The sequence below is a fragment of the Moschus berezovskii genome, chromosome 8 (genome assembly GCF_049115385.1).
Source record: "Moschus berezovskii isolate FMDL1 chromosome 8, NW_MosBer_1.0, whole genome shotgun sequence".
NCBI lineage: Eukaryota > Metazoa > Chordata > Mammalia > Artiodactyla > Moschidae > Moschus > Moschus berezovskii.
This window is the reverse complement of record NC_142467.1, coordinates 107,179,624-107,196,982: the sequence shown is the minus strand read 5'-3', so window position 1 is coordinate 107,196,982 and position 17,359 is coordinate 107,179,624. Positions and strand designations below refer to the sequence as shown.

At 55.4% G+C, this 17,359-nt stretch overlaps 1 protein-coding gene across 1 annotated transcript; it reads left to right on the top strand.

Moving 5' to 3' along the window:
* The first annotated feature begins 1,803 nt into the window (after positions 1-1,803).
* On the top strand, positions 1,804-14,051 carry LSM4 (LSM4 homolog, U6 small nuclear RNA and mRNA degradation associated). The gene is made up of 5 exons (XM_055430703.2): positions 1,804-1,978; positions 6,258-6,299; positions 8,803-8,901; positions 11,427-11,610; positions 13,420-14,051. The coding sequence occupies exons 1-5, from the start codon at positions 1,976-1,978 to the stop codon at positions 13,509-13,511; spliced, it is 420 nt and encodes a 139-aa protein (XP_055286678.1). The 5' UTR covers positions 1,804-1,975; the 3' UTR covers positions 13,512-14,051.
* The last annotated feature ends 3,308 nt before the right edge of the window (positions 14,052-17,359 follow it).

The window sequence follows — 17,359 nt, the reverse complement described above, 5'->3', positions numbered from 1 at the left end:
GTGGCGCTAGTGGTAAAGAACCCACCTGCCAATGCAGGAGACATAAGAGACGCAGGTTCGATTCCCTGGGTCGGGAAGATCCCCTGGAGGAGGACATGGCAACCCACTCCAGTATTCTTGCCTGGAGAATACCATGGACTGAGGAGCCTGGAGGGCTACAGTCAATAGGGTGGCAAAGAGTCAGACACGACTGAAGCAACTTAGCATGCACAGCACACAATAAGAGAAAGGAATGTCCTCATAAGAAAAGAAGAGGAAAGAGAAAAGCCAATGTGATGACAGAGGCAGAGACTGGAGTGACATGTTTATAACCAAGAACTACAAGGATTGCGGATTGCTGGGGGAGAGGCTTGGGATGAATTGTCCCTCAGATCCTTTAGAAGAAACCAATCCTGCCCACATCTTGAGTTCAGACTTCTCGATCAAGTTCTGTGGTTTATGCCACCCAGTTTGATTGCTCTGTTATGGCAGCCCAAGGGAACTAATATATTTGCCAATCTGTATTGTTTACCAGCTATCACCCCTCCTAAGTCTTGGGAGGGCCAGGAGTTTTGTCTGGTTTATTCACTTTGTTTTTCCCAGAGCAGGCCCCTAGGAGGTGCTCAATAAATACTGTGCATCTGTATGTATCAAGCAGACCCTGTTCTATGTGCTTTCCCATGGCTTACCTCATTTCCTCCTCACTGCAACCTTCTACAGCACTCATTCAGTTCAGTTCAGTTCAGTTCAGTCGCTCAGTCGTGTCCGACTCTCCGCGACCCCAAGAATCACAGCACGCCAGGCCTCCCTATCCATCACCAACTCCCGAGTACACTCAAACTCATGTCCACAGAGTCGGTGATGCCATCCAGCCATGTCATTCTCTGTCGTCCCCTTCTCCTCCCGCCCCCAACCTTTCCCAGCATCAGAGTCTTTTCCAGTGAGTTAACTCGTTATGCCCATTCTAAAGGGAGGTGAACTAAGGCTCCGAGGGACAAAGCCAGGATTCCAGCCTACCAAAAGATGGTGACTGTAGCCATGAAATTAAAAGGCACTTGCTCCTTGGAAGAAAAGCTATGACGAACCCAGAGAGCGTATTAAAAAACTGAGACTTCACTTTGGCGACATAAGCCCGTATAGTCTAAGCTATTTTTCCAGTAGTTATGTACAGATGTGAGGATTAAACCATAAAGAAGGCTGAGCACCGGAAGAATTGATGCTTTTGAACTGTGGTGCTGGAGAAGACTATTGAGAGCACCTGGGACAGCAGAGATCAAAGCAGTCAATCCTCAACCCTGAGTACTCATTTGAAGGACTGATACTGAAGCTTCAGATTCAGTACTTTGGCCACCTGATGCGAGGAGCCGACTCACTGGAAAAGACCCTGATGCTGGGAAAGACTGAAGGCAGGAGAAGGGGACGACAGAGGATGAGATCGTTGAATGGCATCACCGACTCGATGGACATGAGTTTGTCCATGGAAGTCGCAAAGCATCCGACACACTCAGCGACTGAACAACAATAATGAGAATCAGAAAAGGGGCGGGAAGGCAGACATTAAGCACATTCCAATAATAACCGATAATAACCGAAGAGCCTCCATTTCTCAAGGAAATTGGAAGTAATAACCGGCTTTGCCCACAGCGCGGAGCCGATGAGATTCTCGAGCGCTTGACCTGCGCAAGCGCCTTTACCCACAATGCCTCCTGCTCGGGCACATATTGTTCCGCCCCCTTTTGCAGCACTCACGGCGGCACTTTACGACTCTGGGCCTTATTTCACTGGTGAGAACACGGCCCGGCCCGCCCCTCGGGCTTAGTAGGCCCCGCCTTACTCTGAGTGGATTGGTTGTCCTTCCCACGAGCCCCGCTCTGACTGGCTCGCGTCGCTGCCACTTTATTTCAGCCTAGTGGCGCGCAGCAGCGGCTACCGGCGGGAACGTGAGCGGCGGCGGCGGTGGCGGAAGTGGCCGGGGAGGCCGGTCCCTGCCGACACCATGGTGAGGCGACGGGGGAGCCGGCCGCCAAGGGCTCTCGGGGCGGGTGCTGGGGCAGGGGCGATGCAAAGCGAGTGTGTTATCCGGGCCTCGAGTCCTGCCACCCGGTCGGAGCGGGGGAAACAGGCCGAAAAATGCAGGAGTTTCTCTCAAGACACCCGGCACGTCGGTCTCAGGGGAATAGAGGATTGGACGAACGTGTAATCGTAGCATAGCAATCTAGCCGCAGTCTTCTCAGTTTTTGGGTGGGAAAAATGAGGCCGGAGAGGAAGGGGAACCCCCCCGCTCCCAGAACGCCAGTGAATGAAACAGAATGACTTCTCAGTTAGGGAAGTGGCTCCGAGTGCATCAGACCCAGTCTGACCTCGTAGAATGTAAAGCTAGAGCTCCAGGAAGTAGACACCCGTTGTGCGTTCTCAGATTAAGCCAACTTGGGGAATTTCAGAGCTTGTAAGGGCTTCCCTCGTGGCTCCGTGGTGAAGAACCCTCCTGTCAGTGTAGGAGACGCGAGTTCCATCCCGGGGTCAGGAAGATCCCCTGGAGAAGGAAATGGCAGTATCTTGCCAGAGAAATCCCGTGAACCGTTGGGTCTGGCGGGATACAGTCCATGGGATCGCAAGAGTCGGACCGACTTAGCTACTGAACAACAAGTCCCTTAGGATGCTAGCCGCACAATCTCCTGTGCCTCTCCTTTTCAGGGTGAGAAACATCCAGAGATGGGTTTGCTTTTCCCAGGGTCACACAGGATGCGGTTCTTAGGAAGAAGGGTCATTTTGAGCCAAAATGGGCTATTCTCCCAGTTCACAGAGGGAAAAACTGAGACCCTGACAGGAAACCTCTCCAAAGGCATACTATTCACAAGTTGTGGACAAGTTCTAGATCTAAACCAGAGAGTGCATGTACCCCCCAGTGTATGACAGGGAAACTGTGGCCCCACAATGGAATTGAGAACTGAGGGCTTCCTGAGAGAGTACCTGGCCTGTCAGCACCCAGGTTGCTCTAAGATGGTCGCTGCACATTTCTCTGAGACTATGATGAGGGCTCATTAAATTTCTCCTGGTCACTGTAAGGCTGGAGAGAAGGGAGCTGGTTCCTCTCTGCTCAAGGGTAGAGTTGGTCTCAGGGAATGAGCAAAACTGGAAAAATCCATGTGTTAAGCTCTATGGAGACTGGGTTTTTGCTTTTTCTTCTCATGGGAGTCCCAGAGGCTAGAGAAGTGCCTGCGTGAAGGGCAGAGTCATTCAGCCTGTTCCTGCCTTCTGGGGAGTGTTGAGGCTGTCCACAAGGCTTTTTCCCTGTGGTCCCTGCAGGGCCAGAAGCAGAGGTCTGGGTGAAGGAGTGGGTTTTCTACAACAACTTCCTGAATTGGGAGCCTCAGGATACTGTTAGGTCTAGGCCTGAGAACCAGGCCCCAGGCATTCTGAGAAAGGCCAAAGAAAGGCCTTTCTTTCCTCAGCCTTTTTTCCCTGACTCCAGAGGACTGTATCTCCCCCAGAACCTAGTGTTCAGTCCTCTTCTGTCTCCCTGGCACCTTCAAGCATCTCCCATCCCCCACCCATGCTGCCTCCCTTCCCCTTGACTTTCAGATTCATCAGGATCGTCCCCTTCCCCTCACCCCTGTCTTTAGCACAGTTTGGGGTTGTAGAAGATGGTAAGATGTGACTGTGGCTCCAGGCCCTGGGCTGTCCCAGCTCCACCTCTCCCTATCTAAGCCTCCCCTTTCTTTGCAGGGTGGAGCAGGAATCCCCCCGCCCCACGTGCCTCCGGGGGGTGGTGTGTGCTGTATTTGTTCAGCAAATATTTACTGAGACCTTCTCGTGTGCCTGACTGGGTGTTCAGTGCTGGACAAAGTCCACACCCTCTGAATTTTCCAGTCTAGCAGGAGGCTTGGCGTTTCCAGTCTAGCCAGGGAGACATAATAAATAAACAAGTTAATTAGAGACTAGCTATGTCCTGTAATAGAAGCAGCAGAGGGTGACCCAGGTGGAAGCCTCCTTTCTTCCCTCCACAGGGTTATAATGAGGACCTGGTTGAGGGAACAGTCACCAGCTGGGGGCGGGGCACCCCACTCAGAGGGAACCTCGGAACAAAGGTTGCCAGCAGCACCAGGCGTGGTGTGTGAGGCGCAGAGTGGGCCGGTTTGCTGGAGTTGGATCGGGTCTGGCTCAGTGGGCTGCCTAGGGAGCGGGTGCACAGGGGAGGGTTGTGAGCAGGTGCTGGTCCCATCTGTGTTGCAGCCATCCTCCAAGGGCACACTGCCAGCAACAGCTGCGGAGGCTGTGGGTCCTGCAGGTCTGCACTGCTGGTAGCTGGGACAGGGTGGCAGCCTGAGAGGGACCAGCTTACAGGCTCTGTGTGCCATAAAAGGACATCTGTGGGTTCCCTGCTGACAGGCATCAGCCTACTCTGCCCAGCTTTACCAGGACCTTGCTCTGTGGCCCTGGGCAGGTTCCTCCTGTTGTCGCCGCTGCTGTCTCATGTAGAGGCTCCTTGATTGGACTGTTCTGACCCTCCCTCCACCTCTCAGGGTCCATCTTCATTCTCGCCTTCCGGGGCTAACCTGGCGATCTGGGAGGAGGACCTAGGTGTGCCCCAGTCCAGATTCCCATTGTGGACACAAGAGAACAGGCTTGCCCAGGAAGAGTGCAAGGTTTTGCCGCTGTAAATACCATGTGGGTGTGTGGCTGCTGCATGTGTGTCTGAGCCTCCGACTCACTGCACTCGGGCAGCCTCACACAGATTCATTCCAGAGCAGAGGGCAGGTTGGCCACCCACCCGCCCTTCTGGGAACAACCACCTCCTTTCCACATGGCCCTTTCTTCCTTCTTATCTTGCTCTTCCAGGAAGCCTGTGCAGGAAGTGGGCCTGGGCCTAGCTTCCTGCCGCCGCTGGACCTCCCCCGGGTGGCTTGTAGGGAAGACCCATGGGATGTGGAATTCCCCTCCCTCCAAGCCCTTCCACAGGGAGCCCTCCTCTGGAGATTGAGGGCCATTTGTGGCCTCCTGAAAGAGAGGCTCAGCTCCCAGCACCTGGAGAAACAGCTGCCCCCTGTTGGATGGAGCCTGAGGGTAGGCTGGGACTCTCCAGCAAAGAACTCCTACGGGTCAGGCCAACTTAGAGTTCCCCAGTTACTGGAGCATGATATGGTTTTCCCTGAGGTGATTTCCTGTCTGGGGGGACCCTTGCTCTAGAACTTTCACCTGCCTATGCTGGATAGGCTGCCATTGGACCCTGAACCCAAGCACTGCCCCTTGAGTCACCCTTCTGGAGGCCCAGAGACAGGCCCCAGAGTAAGGCTCAAGATTTGTGTTCCAAAATGAAAACTGATTTTTTTTCCCCCCAGTTAACACTATATGGTTTTTTTTAATGAAAAAAATTCAGTAATAAAGGAAACAGAACTATCTTGAAAGTTTCCCTTATCTGGGTGAGTTTTTAAATCCCATTGTTTATCTGCTGTCCCTTGCAGTAACCACAGACTTTTTTCTGAAATGTTTCTTCTCACCTGGTAAATTCCACCCGAATATCCAGCTCAGATGTCGCCTCTTTAGATCAAGAGGCCAGCCGAGCCTGATGGATCACTCTGCCAGGGGACAGTCAGGGCTGCCCCCCAAGGTGTGGGCCTAGCATGAGCTGACTTCTGACAGATAGGGTCGATCCAGATTCCATCTCTCACTAGGTCTCTAGTGCTGGGCAAGTTCCTCAGTCTCTAAGCTCATCATCCCCATCTGTAAAGTGGGTGTGATGATAACCATCTACCATACTGAAAATGAAAGACTTAGGTAGAGCTGCACATGTTAACCTGGACGTATCTCTGAGACATCAGCAGAGCAAAACACGCAAGCAGCAGCAGGACCCGTGTGCCATGATGCTGGTGATAAACTTGGAGGGCTGTGCCTGGTCCTGTCAGGTGTGACTACATACAACATGAGCTACAGAGAAATACCCAGAATGATCAGCCCCAGCACCAGAGGGCAGCTGCTGCTGAGATTGTCAGGGGAGAGATCCAGCTATTTTATTGAAAGACTTCAGGGGAGGGTCAAAAGGCAGGGAGGACAAAGATCTAATATCCTTCTGGCCAGGGTCTTCCCAGCTGCAGAATTTTTGAAATGAGGTTTTTTCTAGACTTCGGTGCTAAACTGGGAGGCCACTGGTTATGTGTCCTGGGGTTGGGCAGAGTTCAGAGGCTGTGTTTCTGTTGAGGGATATGCCAGCCCTGCCTAGAGGCCGGGGCTCCACGGTGCTGATGAGCCAGACAAGTCATGCGCTTTTGTTTGCCTTTCAGCTTCCCTTGTCACTGCTGAAAACGGCTCAGAATCACCCAATGGTGAGTATGTGCCACTCTGGAGTGGTGCCTTTCATCAGGGTCCGGCCTCAGCACAGGGACAGTGACACTGGGCAAAGGGTGAGGTGCTTCCAGCCAAGCCCGCCTCCTGCCTTTCCACGAAGCAGCAGCTTGTCCTTTTCTCCTTCCCACACGCCAGGGCCTGTGTCATTTCTGCTCCTGTTCCAAGTCATACATATTTATTAAAACTGTCAAATACTAGAGATTCGGAGGAAGTGGAAGCCCCTCTTCGTTAATCTTCCAACAGTGTATTCTTCGCTATTTACTCATTTTGACTTTTAACGTGTGTATAAGCATGAATGAATGTTTTAAATGTGGGTGGATTCATGCAATACACATTCCCTAATGTGCTTTTGTTCCTTTGGGATAGAGTGTGATATCTGTCAATATATTCTGTTGTCTTTCCGTTTTTTAATTCAGATATTATTGACACAACCATGCAGTTCAGCCTTTTCAGGGTGGACAGTTTAGGGACGTTCAGCATGTTCACAGTGTTGTGCAACCATCACCTCTGTGTCGTTGCAGAGTAATCCTGTCACCTCACAGGTGGCCGAGTCCCTGCTGGCAGCCACCCCCACAGCCCCTCCCCCGCGCCTGGCAGCCACTGCCCTGCTCTCTGTCTCTGAGACTCGCCTGTTCTGGACACTTCCCACAGATGGGGTCACACAACACGTGGCGTTTCGTGTCTGGCTTCTCTCTCTCAGCATGGTGTTCTCGGGCTTGTCCGCATTATAACGTGTGTCAGAGCTCCATTCCTTATGGCCAGGTGATAGTCCACTGTGTAGATATATCACACTTTATCCATCTGTCCTGGTGGCTTCCCTGATAGTTCAGATGGTATAGAGTCTGCCTGCAGTGCCAGATACCAGAGTTTGATCCCTGGGTCAGGAAGATCCTCTGGAGAAGGGAATGGCAACCCACTCCAGTATTGTTGCCTGGCGACTTCCGTGGATAGAGGAGCCCTGCAGGCTACAGTTCATGGGGTCACAGAGTCAGACACGACTGAGCAGCTAACACACATCCATTTGTTCCCTGATGATGGACATTTGGGTTGTTTCTGCTTTTTGGCTACTGAAAATTTGAGCTGCTGGGAACATTCATGTACACATTTTTCTGTGGATGTATGCTTTCATTTCTCTTGGGCAGATAGCTGAGTTGATTTTTTTTTTTTTTAATTTTTTCAAACTTGAAAGTGATGACTTTCTAAATTGTGTTTTAAACCTTAATGTGGTTGCCAAGGGAAACAGGCAGAGTAGCTGTAGAATGTCTCCAGCACCATGGAAGGCAGGGGAGAGCATGTGGTGACTGGCGGTGGCCATCTGGGGACTCAGCTGAGCTGTCCTACAGGCCTACTAGGGTCTCACCCTCGTCCACGTCACTGGTCACCCACAAGCAGGAACTTGAGTAGGAAGTCACAGGCATGGGCTGAGCTGCCGCTGGCTCTCATGCCAGCACCTGGCATCATGCCAGTGCTCAGGCCTGGCCCACAGAACGGTGCAGAGGTGGTGTCTGGGCAGCCCAGTGCCTCTCCAGCCCCAAAAGTTGATTATTTTTTTTTAATTTTTATTTTATATTGAAATATGGTTGAGCTACAACATTGTGTTAGTTTCAGGTGTACAGCAAAGTGATTCAGTTATGTATACACAGGGATCTGTTATTTTTAAAATTCTGTTCCAATCTAGGTTGTTACTTAATATTAGGCAAAGAATTCCCTATACTATAGAGTAGATCCTTGCTCAATTTGTTTGTTTGTTTTGGAGTGTAATTGGCTTACAGTGCTCTGCTAGTCTCTGCTGTACAATGAAGTGAATCAGCTGTATGTATACATACATCCCCTCCCTCTTGGACCTCGCCCCACCCCAACCCCGTCCCATCCATCCAGGTCATCACAGAGCACTGTGCTGTACTGCAGGTTCCTGGTTACCCATTTTAAATATAGTTGTGTGTGCATGTCGATTCCAAACTCCCTAACCATCCCTCCTCGACCCCATCCCCTCTGGTAACCATAAGTTTGTTCTCTGAGTTGACATTTTTTTAAGACAGGCTTTTCCTAGCAAAAGCATGTCTTCTGAATGAGGTGCTTTTCCCGAAACACATCAAGACAGGCAAGTAATTCCTACAACGAAAGACTATCTCCAGACCACCATAGATCACACATGTGGCATCACTGGGCACCTGGCCACCCTGTTACCCTAACATTACTCATTCTTTTAAAGATGTGTGGGTATTGTTCATTTCTTCCACACACAGGAAAACGGTTTCATCATAGAAAGTGTACAATGTCCAACAAAGTGTACTGAGAAAGCAGAGCACATCTCCTGTAAGATGGGCCACTGGGGGCCTGGGCACCGTGCGCTGTGCCCGCTGGGTCCCAAGAGGAGCCATGGACGTGTCTGAGCAAGGCCCGATGGTGGCGACCTGTCCTCAGGGTAGGTCTGCACCTTCCTCAGGGAATGTAACTGATATGGGACCTGTTTCTCTCCAGTTGGTGGAGCTCAAAAATGGGGAGACATACAATGGGCACCTGGTGAGCTGTGACAACTGGATGAACATCAACCTGCGTGAGGTGATCTGCACGTCCAGGGTGAGTGCCCTGTGCCCTCAGCCTGTACCCCTGACTGGGGGCCTTCAGGTGGTGCTGGTCTGGGGGACATCTTGAGTGGAGGCTGTGTGGCCAGGGTCGTGCACTGGGACCTGGGATGACCTTCCAGAACCTCAGTGTTCTCACTTCCAAGTCTGGTAACAAGCCCTCTTCCTGGACTTTTGGGAGGCTGAGGCCCACACCTCAGCCTCTACTGTAGGTCATCCTGCCAGGGGCGGGGCCCGAGGGACTGGGCTGGATGTGGAGCTGGGCAGAGGGACAAGGCTCCAAGTCTCTGGTGCTCTGGACTTTGCACCTGTGGATGCTGCCCAGCAGGTACTGAGCTGCTCCTTCTCCCCCCAACCCCAGTGCCACTCCTGACCAGGAAGGACTTGGGCCTAGGGGTGCCTCTGGCTATACACCTGTTCCCTACAGGGAGGAGGGGGTGGCCTCCAGGGCAGACTCCCTCCCCCTTCCTGCACTGGGTTCTGCTAGTTAGTGCTTTCCTTTCCCCTTGATTCCCATCTCCATCACCTGCCCAAGGTAGCCCCCATATTACGGGGAAGAAGCTGCTGGAAGGCCCAGGCTGTCTTGAGCCAAGGACAGGGTACCTCCAGGGCTCGCCCCGCCAGCATTCAGCAGAGCACGAGGCAGCCACTCTCATCCTCTGGGACCTTTCCTGCCCCAGAAGGCAGACGGAGGTGGGAGGACCACCCCCTCTCCCCCTCAGCTCCTCAGCTCTGTGACTTACTTCTTGGGACTGAACTCCAGGTGGCAGGTGGCTGGGGATTTCCATTGTGGCTGTGGCACATGGCGCCATGGTGTACAGCTGGGCACATGTCCTTCTGTACACAGCCAATAGGTTTCTGTCCACTTTGAGGACGTCGAGCCAATCACTGGGTCTTGGGGCAAGGTCAGTCCTGCCTCCATAGCCAAGCCTGGACACATGGCTCCCCCTGGAGGGTTCCCCTCGGGACCCAGCGATTGGGAGGAGAAACGGTGTGAGGAACCATCTTATGCAGGCCGTTAGGCCTCCTCACAGGTGATAGCAGCCCCTTCTCCCCTCGGGCAGCCGGATAGAGAGACCCCAGGGGCTGAGAGTGTGCAGGAGAGCAAGCGTCTGGAGGCACGAGCTGCCCCCGTGGAAAGCACATAAGCTTGGTTCTCCCAAGGAGTACGCTGGGCTGGGCCTGCCTTTGGCTGGGGAAAAGCCTCATGCTGAATGGCTGCCCCCGGTCCCAGCCCTGAGCTTCCACAGAATGATCGTTCTGCCTGACTTTACTCTGCATCCCCACGGACTTGGCCACTCGCCTGCCCTTTCTGGGAAAGGAATGCTCTGAGGCCTCTTGGGGCTCCTGGATGGGTCGGGGGCTCTTCTGTGTATTCCCTGGAAGAGCTGGCCCTCAGACATTCCACTTATCCCCACCGAGCGCCTGCACTGGTCTGGGCCAAGTGGCCCAGGCACCGATGATGTCATGCAGGAAGACTGGGGGCTTCAAGGAGGCTGCAAGCGAGGCCTGCAGTTAGCTAGACATGAAAAGGCGGGAACAGCATGAGCTGAATGCTGGAGGCCAGAAGCCCACTGTGTGTGTTCCAGAATGTTCCATCTGGAAGGCACATTGAGTGCCGAGAGAGGGCAGCCAGAGTGGGGTTGGATCCCAGGCCCTCTGGAGCCACACTGAGAGCTGGACCTTGTCCTTGGCCAATGGGGCCCCGATTGGGATCTGAGCAGGGAGATGTCTTGGTCTGATTGCTAGGGGTATGGGGGGAGGGGTTGGCTTGGGCCAGCAAGGGTGGGGCGGGAGAAGCAATCTGATGGACGAGGTCCCGGGCTCCTGCCCAAGGGCAGCAGGAGGGTGGGGCGAGGCCTTGTGCTGGTCACAGGGTGTTTGGGGGTCTGGGGGAGACAGCATCCTGAAAACTTCAAGGTTGGCGTTGCTCAAGAGTCTGCAGCTATACAAGTGCCCTTGTCTCTCTAGCTTCCATGAGCTCCCCTGTAAACTGGCAACACTGGGTGCTGCCCCAGCTGGCCCCAAAGCTGCCTCTCTACCCCCTCCTGGCCCTCTTCACCCACCACACAGGCTCCATGTCCTGCTCACCTGTGGCCCATGCCCAGCTCAGACCCTGCCACAAGACACTGCGTGAATGAATGAGTTACGGTGTGTGGAGCGGACTCCAGGAGAGTTCAGAAGGCTGGGGGCAGGAGGGGGAGGAGCTGGGCTATGACAGTACCTGGCCCGTGAGGCAGCTTCACCCCTCTCCAGGCTTTGGACTGCATCCCCCACCAGAGGACAGGCTGAGGACACAGGCTGCTCACGTGGACCTGCCCCGCCCGCCCTCAGGCGTGAAGGGCTGCCAAGGGTCTGGAGAGAGCCTGCTGGAGGGCAGCCCCTCCCATGTCCTGTGCAGAAGGAAGAACCTCACCCTGCGGGTCGATGCCAGGTGCAGGGAGCCCGAGAAGATGGATGTTGCCCTGGCTGTCTGCACGTCCTTCCCCATGGCTCTGACACATTTCCCCTCTCTTGCAGGATGGGGACAAATTCTGGCGGATGCCCGAGTGCTACATCCGCGGCAGCACCATCAAGTACCTGCGCATCCCTGACGAGATCATCGACATGGTCAAGGAGGAGGTGGTGGCCAAGGGCCGTGGCCGCGGCGGCCTGCAGCAGCAGAAGCAGCAGAAGGGCCGCGGGACTGGGGGTGCCGGGCGAGGTAGGCCCTTCTCTCCCCTCTCCCCTGGCAGGCAGCCGGGGCCTCCCCGCGGGGGGAGGCTGCCGTGCACGGCCTCTGGCCGGCCCGGTGTTGACGTTCTCCACTGTTGTCGCCGTGTTGCTGAGGGCCTGGCTCTGAGCCCCTCCTCCATGGCACTGGGGGATGTGGCTCACGCCTGTGTGGCCCATGGCCCCCGCCCCAGGAGCCCAGCTGAGTCCTGGTGGTCAGTGCTCGCCGCACCCATCCCTGCACCATGGGCCCTCCTCCCCACAGTGGCTCTCGGTGCTCCCTCAGCTCCAGGTGCCGCCCGGCAGACTCACCCGGTGCCCACGCAGACCTGGGACTTGAGCCCTGCCTGTGTTTCCTGGTAGCTGCTCTGGGCCCCTTGGCAAGGCTCAGTCTCCCCCCCTGTGGAGACGATCCCCATGGTGCCCAGCCTGGGACCCTTCCCTGCTGTGACTCCTTTAGACAAAACTGAGGTCACGCCTTTTGGGTAGATCACCCCGCACCACCCTAAAATCATAAATCTAGCATAAAACTAAACGTGCAGTCAGCTAGAGCTGGAGCCCAGAGGCCAGCTGTGGGCCCCACCCTTCCCCACCTCCCCCACCCAACTTCCGTCCTTGGAGGGACCTGGCTTTGTCTCGCCCACCTGGAGGGGCTTGTATGCCAGATTCTGGGAACCCACCTTGGGGGCTTATAGGCAGAGCCAGGAAGGACATAGGAGCCCTCCCTGAGCTGAGGCTTGAGTAACAGAAAAAAGAAGAGGGCACACCAGGTGGAGAAGAGCCCAGGATGGGGGTGAGCAGGGCCCCAGGACCTGCCCCCAGGGCCAGGCTCTCCACCCAGGTGCCACCACTGTCGAGTAAACTGCCTGAAGGAGCAGGGAGGACAGGGAGAGCAGCTTGCTTGCGTAGGGGCCCCTGCATGACCGGGCTCCCCTTGGCCAAGCTGGGTCTTGCTCCGTTAGAGGTTCGGCTAGGCAGACCCTGGCAGCACTGGCTCTGTCCCCTGCATGTGTGTGGAGGAAGGGGGCCCTGGAAGGCCACGCTGCTGCTTCTGTGACTTCCTGGTCAGGGGCTGCACCCACCTTGGGCTATTCACCGTCCCCAGCCGCAGTGCTGTGCGCTCCACGTAAAATGTCTTTCGGAAACAGCCCCACCTCTGGCTGCAGAGGTCAGAGCTCAGGAGGCTCCCCCACCCCTTCTCTGGGCTGGACACACAGAAACCCCACCCCAGGCCATTGTTTCTCTCCAGGGCCAGATGTGGGTGGTGCCACAGCAAGGCAGGCTGGGGTCCCCCGTGCAGCCCCAGCCATGCAGCTGAGCATCAGTGCTCCACCCTTGGGCTGAGTCCAGGCCTCATCCTTGCTTGTACTACATGCTTCTCCTGGAAACCCTTCTGATTTTGTCCTGCTGATGATCCCCCACCGCCATCTTGACCCTCAGCCCTCTCTTCCAGGAATCATCCCTCCCCCCCCAGCCACAAGCCCCAGTATGACTTGGTGCCAACCTCTGTCCTCCTTGGCATCCTTCGCACCCCTGGGGCGCCTGGTCTGGTATCCCTTGTCACACTGAGAATGTCGTGGAGCAGTACCCCTGCCCAGCCCTGGTCAGCCGCTCCACCTCAGGTTTTCAGCCTGCTCGTCCCACTGAAGGTACAGTCACTGCCTCCACTTTACAGAGGCGGAAGCTGAGGCTCAGAGGGGTTCAACGACTTGGTTGTAGTCTAAGCGTTCCAGTTCCTGGCCCCTGCCCACAGAGACCCTCCCAGCCCAGCTCTACTGAAGCCCCTTCCTCTGTCCCACAGGTGTGTTCGGTGGCCGCGGCCGAGGTGGGATCCCCGGGACCGGCAGAGGTCAACCAGAAAAGAAGCCAGGCAGACAGGCGGGCAAGCAGTGAGCCGCCCCTCATTCCCGAGACTGGGCTGCCGCACCGAGCATCTGCTCCCACCCCGAGGCTGCATTCCTGCTCTCCAGTTTATGACTGTTCAGAACAAAAAAAAGAGGCAGGGGTCGGGGAGGACCCCCGCCTGTCATCTTGTGATCCTCCTCCTTGTTTGTTAGCCAGCAGTTCTATGGTTGGAAATGTTATTCTGTGCTTCTGGTTTTGTGAAGCCTCAGCCAATTGGAATCCTGGAAGATTCTGTGTTTAATGCATCTTTAAAGCCCTCACTCTTGTTTTAAGGGCAGGCATTTTCCAAACAGGTTTGTTTCGCATTCTGAGTGGTGAACACACGGGAGGTTTTTATTTTCAGCTATTTGCACTGAGATTGACAGCCTGGAGGGTCTCCTGAAACATGGACCCTGAATCTGCCTTTTCAGAATGAACCCAGGCAAACGTATGCCTCAGAAGCTGTCTGGGGGATGACGCTGGGCCCTGCTCCGTCCGTTCTTCTCTCCCTCTTTGTCTTACAAAAATAAAAACAAACACAACTACAAACTGCCAAATCCATAATTCCTTTGAACCACTGGGCGCATCTAGTAGTAGTGTCCTCAGGAAATCACAGCCCCCACGCAAGAAGTTTCCTTTTGCACCCTGTGGCCTCTCACCAAGGGGAAGCATTTCAGTGGGACACTGGTTCCCATGACCCTCAGCAGCCTCTTACAAAAGGTGGAAGGCCAGATGGGGGTCTGGGCAGTAGGGGACCCCCTTCCCCTCTTTGTAGGGAGGTGGGGGAGGGAAGTCCTAGGCAGGAGCCAGTGGGACACCCACACTGCCTCTCCTCACCCTCTGTCCCTGTTTGCAAGCACTGTTCACACCAGAGCTCCCTGAGAAGCTGCGATAGGGAGCTGCCTCCAGGAACACACAAGGAAGGGTTTCGTGAACCTTTTACCTCTTAGAGTCAAGGCCTTGCCTGTCCACGACTCAGCGATTTGCCTGAGACGCTGAGCCAGCACTTGTGCAAAATGCTTCCGGCAGTGTGGTCCTTTGACCAATATTCCTGCACAGCCTGGTGTTAAGAGGCTGGTGGCTCAGACGGTAAAGTGTCTGCATACAATGCAGGAGACCTGGGTTCGATCCCTGGGTCGGAAAGATCCCCTGGAGAAGGAAATGGCAACCCACTCCAGTATTCCTGCCTGGAAAATCCCATGGACCGAGGAGCCTGGTAGGCTACAGTCCATGGGGTCGCAAAGAGTTGGACTAAGCGACTTCACTCACTCATGGATGTGAGGTCTACCTGGCCTGGGGTTCTACTTGTCATCGATACCGTGTTGAGACCGGTTCTGAAGAGTGATTGGAAGAAAAGATGGTGGTGCCTGTCAAACTCCACTTAGGTCTGCAAAGTACTGGCCTAGCTATCTCAAAGATTCTCTAAGATTTCTCAGTCTGATCCTATCTGGAGAATGCTGTTCCCTGCCACTACCTCATCATTGCTTCTCTCCTGTTGCACCCGCTCCAGGGACCTGCTGCTGCCTGAGTCCTTGTTTTGGCATAGGTTGGGGACAGGGGTGCCGGGTCTGAGTGTGACCTGGGCCCTGGGAACCCACCTCCCTCAGAGACGAGGGCGGTGCCAGGCCAGGCTGGTAGGAAGACACGAAAAGAATGGCGGGGAGGGAGGGCCTGTGTTCACAACTCCCCTCCCCCATAGCCCTGGACACAATACCATAGTGGCCTTTGGGGGCCTTGGCCTGGAGTCTGGGTTTTCCACTTGCCAGGGGTGTGATGTCTCTTGTGAGGCTCTGATGAAAGCCGGGGGCTCTGCCTCGCTGTGAACGAGAAGCCCTTTCGCTGCCCCGCCCCTCCCTGCTGTTCGCGGTTTGGTTTTTCTTCCTTAGCTCTGGACGAAGAACATGTTCAGACGTTCCCAAGGGCCCCTTGGCCGCTCAAGGTCTTGGGTCTCCGACGCGCCCCGTCTCCACACAGGGGCGCATCCCCGGCGGCGTGCGTAATCGCGGCTTCCTCCCCGCGCCGCCAGCCGCGCCAGCCGCCCCTGACCTTTCCAGCCGGGCAGCCCCGGCTCACGGCCCAGTTTTCTCCGAGCCCCTGGTGACGTGAGCCGCCTCCCCGGCACTGGCCGCTTAGGTGCCAAGGGGCTTCCGGAAGGCTCCGTCCTCCCGAGTTGGATAGCCCGGTTTTCCAGTTCTTCTTCCTGGTTGGTTTCAAGAAACCAACCTCAACGCCCTGAACAAGAAGAGAAACCAAAAGTGCCGGCCTGGTTCCCACAGGTCAGCCTCCTTCTTTCTGCCCTCCTGATGGCCTGTCTCGGGGGGCTGGGCCCCCATCAGCTGACTGCTGCATGACCTGCAGCCTGTGGGCTGCCTGAAGTGTAGGTGGTGAAGTGTAGGTGTTTCTCGCCAGCAGACCTTCTTTCTCCCTTTGGAGTTTGTTCCAGCTGTCAGGCTGGGAGGCCCACACACCCAGGTGTGACTCAGCTTGGGGCCCGCCTGGATTGCCCTGTTGCTTCAACCTGGGGCCATGAGTCCATTTCAGGGAGCTGGAGCCAGTGGGCAGCCGTAAGCAGCAGCCCCCCCAGGTAGTAGTGGGCAGGAGGGCGACTCTTGCCTTCCTGTCAGTCCGGCCTGCACGCCCCTCAGCACTGATTCCCCCTCCACTGGGCTTCACCTGCTGCTCCACCAGCACCAGCCCTGGAAGCCCTGCCCCCAGCCGGCTGCCTCCCACTTCTCCAGGCAGGCTTGATGGCAGGTGTCCTCCCCACCCATGCAGCTGGGCCCTGGGGTCTGCATGTCCTGCCTGTGTGTCCCTACCCGCCCTTCACTGTCTCAGTGTCCTCTGACGGCCCTCCGTGGACCAGGCTGCTTGGTCTGTGGGAGGTACGGGAGGTGGTCTGATGTCCACTCGGACAGTCTTAATGGGGGCAGCTGTTCGCCATAACGGGAACAGAGGTCTGGCTGGGGGTGGAGGAACTGGGGCCACAACCGCATCCCAGGCACTGGAGACTAAGCTGTGAATTAAACAGAGTCCCCCACCACAGTGACCCTTACCTTCCAGGAGGGTGAGCTGGCAACGAACAGGCCAAATGCATAAATTCCAAGAAGAAAATGAGGGTGGGGAAGAGAGGTGGTCAGGGCAGGCCAGGGGCGACATTTGAGAAAAGGGTTGGAGGGAGGCAAAGGAGTCATACCCCTGGGGGAAGAGTGTTCCTGACAGGGAGACAGTCTGTGCAAAGGTCCTGTGCCAGGTGGTGACAGGAGCAAAGTGAGAGGACAGGAAATGAGGCAGGTGCAGGCCCTGAGTGAGATAGGAAGCCACAGAAGGTTCTAGAACAGACTGAGGCAAGCGTGGAAGGCAAGAGACCAGAGGAAGCAGTGCTGGGGTGGGGGTGGGGTCAGCCCAAGGGAGAGGCCACAGAGGTGGTGGGGGAAGGGGCAGGGACAAGACTGTCCAAATTCAATTAAGACTTTAAAAATGGTCCACATCAAAAAAGTCTGAAAAAAAAAAAGCCTCTGGCCTTCGGAAGAGAGCAGGGAACAACAGGTAGAGGGAACAGTAAACACAAAAACTCCTGAGACTCTGGGGCCTGCTTAGGGAGTGAAGTGAGGATGAACAGACCCAGGGGCTTGATCCCAGTAACAGCCGAGCAGGGCACAGGCAGTGTCCGTGTGCAAAGACAGAGAGGGTGAGCCATCTACCCCAGGACACACGCTGGGAAGTGTAACCCCACTGTGCCTCAGACATAAGCCAGTGCTCCTCAATTGCTTTAAAAAAGAAAAAATTTTTTTTCATACTAGGAATTGAACTCGTGCCCCCTGCAATGGAAGCGTGGAGTCTTAACCGCTGGACCTCTG